General features: G+C 35.2%; 1 protein-coding gene across 1 annotated transcript; it reads left to right on the forward strand.

The window, feature by feature from the left end:
* The first annotated feature begins 433 nt into the window (after positions 1 to 433).
* Positions 434 to 3776, forward strand: LOC132167409 (oxoglutarate-dependent flavonoid 7-O-demethylase 1). The gene is made up of 4 exons (XM_059578377.2): positions 434 to 743; positions 2239 to 2489; positions 2570 to 2894; positions 3331 to 3776. The coding sequence occupies exons 1-4, from the start codon at positions 495 to 497 to the stop codon at positions 3568 to 3570; spliced, it is 1065 nt and encodes a 354-aa protein (XP_059434360.2). The 5' UTR covers positions 434 to 494; the 3' UTR covers positions 3571 to 3776.
* Positions 3777 to 4156: the final 380 nt, after the last annotated feature.

A 4156-nucleotide genomic window follows, 5' to 3' on the forward strand; every position in this document is an offset into this window, starting at 1 on the left:
ACTATTGTTTAGACACGATCCAAACTTTACATGCAAATATGAATTGCTACCCCTATAATGGACCCTCCCTATGGGGTTGCCCGAATTACCAACAATATCTATGAAGGTAAGAGGGTTTGAAAGATGTAAGCGTCCACGTCAATTACTTGTTTGAACTATGACCAATTGGGCAAATCATGCGAGACAAGCTATAGTGAAGTATTTAGTATTGTGTTCAATGTATTCAAATTCAATTTTTACTTTCAAGGGTATGACTTTGACTTAAGACACCAATCTTGAAGGATACATTCTCAAACCTTATCATGACCCACAAAACCATATATTCTCAAACCTTATTAAGAACCACAAAATGTCAAAAACTCCTCTCTCTCTCTCTCTCTCTCAAAAGTAATTTCTTTATATGAGAATATTTAATTTAGGTGGAGTCTTGGGGACTGTGATTAGTATTGAGGAGGTATTGGGGTAGTGCTTACTAAACCAAGAGTTTTTGGGAAATGGCTGTGGAACCAGAGAGCCTTCAATGGTCTCTACCTGTTCCCAGTGTTCAAGAGCTAGCAATCCAAGGGCTACAAACTGTGCCACCTAGATACGTAAGAGATGACACAGACATCATCATCACCGCTCCCTCCAATCCTTCACTTCTTGTGCCCTTGATTGATATGACCAAGCTGGTCAACCCAGACTCCCATGAGCAAGAGATTCAAAGGCTTCACTCTGCATGCAGAGAATGGGGCCTGTTTCAGGTAATATAAGATCATTAAAAGCTTGTTTGTTTACTAAATCATGCATGTTTATTGCTTTTTTTTTTTTTTTTGTCAAGTGATGAAGAGATCTTTTGATTTAGTAAAACATGATTTAGTAAAACATGAAGAGATCCTTGTTTGGTAAATCTTTTTTAAATCATGTTTTTTGCTTTTTAATAGAAATTAAAGGCATCTTCATGTGAACAGCTTTTGCACAAACACACACACACACACACACACATATATATATATATATATATATATATATTAATCTAAAAAAATAATCGTTCTTAGTGCAATTAAGTTGACAAATTACAAAATATAAGAGTGGCCAGCTTTAATTTGCACGTGGGAAAGAAAATACTAAAAAATGTGAGAAATGGGGGGCATGCACCTTGACCAAAGTTTTATACCGTCATGCATGATGTCAGTGTGTATATATGGAAAGAGGGAAGAGCATCCTAAGCTTGAATTTGCTGCCTAAGACTTGTTTGGGTAAGTGGACTCTATGTGAGCTCTATAATATTTGTTGTTTGAATTAAATTATTAACAATTCGAATAGAAAAATTACTATACACTGAAATAAGTTCCTTTATTAAAATAAGTTTATGAATAGAGAAACATTATGAAGGAACTTAGCCAATATGTTGGTTTTAAGTTAGGTAAAATTATGAGTTTGATAACTGCTTTACGAGTGCAATTAATGTGACTTTCTATTTTTCTCGTACTTTTTCTCCAAAGTCTTAATATCTTGAAATTCAATTCTTTGAATTTAATTTTTTTTACCTAATTGGGGCCTTAAATATTAATGAGCATTGACCTATAAGTTTTTTGTCGTAATATTATTTTGAGAAATGCTAGGAGTCAATAAATTTATCATATTTGACTCATATTTTCTTACAAATTCAATAGATCAACCATTAGATTTGTAGGGTTTACCATTAACTTATGTGGGGTTCACAAATCTGATGGTTGATTCGTATAATGAAATTGGCCAAATATGAAAAAAATATTGACCCCTAGTATTTCTCTATTATTTTTTTAGGAGAATGCTAAGTGCTCTATTGATGTTCTCCTAGTCCTAGGTGGGAAAAAGTAAAAAAGAAAGTGGTCATTACTTTTCTCACTCAGTTTTTATAAAATAATATCCACCTACGACTAGGAGAACACAACGAGAACACCAAGAGAGAACCTAACATTTCCCTTTTTGGTACCATAATTGGTGCCTTAATTAAAGAGCATTAACTAACTTTTTTGTCAAAACCGGAGCTTTAATTGTTTTTTTAATGATAGGAAGGGACACACTCTATGCAATAAGAAAAATGATAAAGACACAACTTAAACCCAGCTTCATTCAATCCAAAAACATCAAATGTTTATGTAGTATACGTGCATTAATAGATCAATCATATGTCATCATCTTAAAAAACCACATATACTAATCATTGCTACATCAAACATGTCCCTATAGTTTGTTTATCCCTTAATCTTGCAGATAATAAACCATGGAGTTTCTGATGAATCGCTAAGCAACATGAAACAGCAAGTTCAAGGTTTTTTCGACCTTCCTTTGCAAGAGAAGAAACGATGGGCACAAAAACCAGGAAGTCTTGAAGGTTATGGCCAGGCATTTGTAACTTCAGAGGAACAAAAGCTGGAGTGGAATGACATGATCTTCCTCAGAAGTATTCATCCCCTTCAAAACAGAAATTTGGATTTCTGGCCAGAAAACCCTCCGGAATTCAGGTAAATTCTCATCACTAACCATGAAGTTTGACCAATTGATGATCACATTCTGATATATTCTCTCAAGTTTTGTGTATTAGGAAAGCATTGGAGACTTATTCTGAAGAAATGAATAGGGTTGCGGTTTCTATTGTAAGGTTCATAGCAATGGGGCTTGGTCTAGAAGCTCAAGAGTACTCTGAAACTTACAGAGGAGGAATGTGTGATATGAGGATAAATTGCTATCCTCCTTGTCCTGAACCTGAGCGAGTTGTTGGGCTTTGTCCACACATGGACATCTCTGGGATAACTCTCTTACTTGAGTGTGGAGTCATGCCAGGATTGCAGGTTCTGAAAGATGGGCATTGGGTTGTTGTTGAACCCATCAATGGTGCTTTAGTTGCAAACCTTGGCCATGCCATGCAGGTACTGTATTTCTCTACATGCCAATATATATTTAAAAGAAGAAGTAAGATTGTTTGGGGAGGCATTAGAACATTAGCTCCAACTACATTAATGCACATGCACAACCATAACGACTTAGAAAAAAGGAATCAATGGGTGGACTCATTAACACCTATGAGTGATTTCAAAACGCACTTAAAGAAAACTCAATTCTCAAAAAAGTAGTTAAGCATTTGATAAAATCACAATTCTAGCTTTAAAATCGCGTGTTTTTAAAAATGCCCTCTTGCGTGTTGCGCGAAAACATAACTATTTTCATGTTTCCAAGCAATACTTTATGTGATTTTGTCTTAAAAGTGTGTTTAGCTCGATAAAGGCTGCCTTAGAAAAAGCAGCATTGACATATGCAGGGAAATATATGTAGCAAACTTAGTATAGGATTTACATGATGATGCAGATAATGAGCAATGGCATATACAAAGCTCCGGATCACAGAGCAATGGCGAACAAATCGAAGCAAAGGCTGTCAATAGCTACCTTCTGCTATCCCAACTCGTCGGTCGATATAGGGCCAGCTGAGAAGCTCATCAAACCAGGAAGCCCACCTCTGTTCAAGACCCTTAAATGTGAAGAGTATTTTCACCACTTTTACAATCGGAAACTTGAAGTTTCATTCATTGATAGCTTGAAAATTTAGTGCCTAATGATACAGGTCCTGTTCTTGTATAAAACTGTTTCCTATGAGGCATTCGATGGATGCAATATGAATTTGGATTTTATTTCCAAGGAACACATTTAAAGTTTTGTGAGCATAAACATGAAATTTTAGAGAAGGAAAAAAAACAAATAAACCTGTTTGGTACCTAACTATTTGTAAATTCTGCGTACAGATGTCTTGGTGCAATGGAAACAAATGTTCCACAACACTAGTAATGCTTTCAGCCAACACCAGAGATTTTCCAACACCCTTAGGTAGTGTTCCAACATTAAATGATGCGACATAATTTACACTTTTAGATTCAACAATATTAAATTCTAACCTCCGGTGTTCAATTACGATCTGTCTGTTGTGAGTCCTTCGAGTACATTTCATGTCAACTTGGGACAATTTCCTTACCAGTAAATAGAAATGACATCTTCTCCTTTTGATTTAACTAATTCTGATGCATGAGGACCTTCACTAATTTTTACCATTTCGATATTTTGCGACTTTTGTTGATGATTATTCTAAAGTTACAATATACTTAATAATATAAGTCCCTTGTATTTCAATCATACTTCTC

Source organism: Corylus avellana, chromosome 2, assembly GCF_965113065.1.
Source record: "Corylus avellana chromosome 2, dhCorAvel1.hap1.2, whole genome shotgun sequence".
Taxonomy (NCBI): domain Eukaryota; kingdom Viridiplantae; phylum Streptophyta; class Magnoliopsida; order Fagales; family Betulaceae; genus Corylus; species Corylus avellana.

Excerpts from the sequence above, each read along its gene's own strand:
- LOC132167409 (XM_059578377.2), top strand. The coding sequence starts at position 495 with ATGGCTGTGGAACCAGAGAGCCTTCAATGGTCTCTACCTGTTCCCAGT. Across the intron at positions 744-2,238 it reads GAGAATGGGGCCTGTTTCAG|ATAATAAACCATGGAGTTTC; the intron begins GTAATATAAGAT and ends TTAATCTTGCAG. Across the intron at positions 2,490-2,569 it reads GAAAACCCTCCGGAATTCAG|GAAAGCATTGGAGACTTATT; the intron begins GTAAATTCTCAT and ends TTTGTGTATTAG.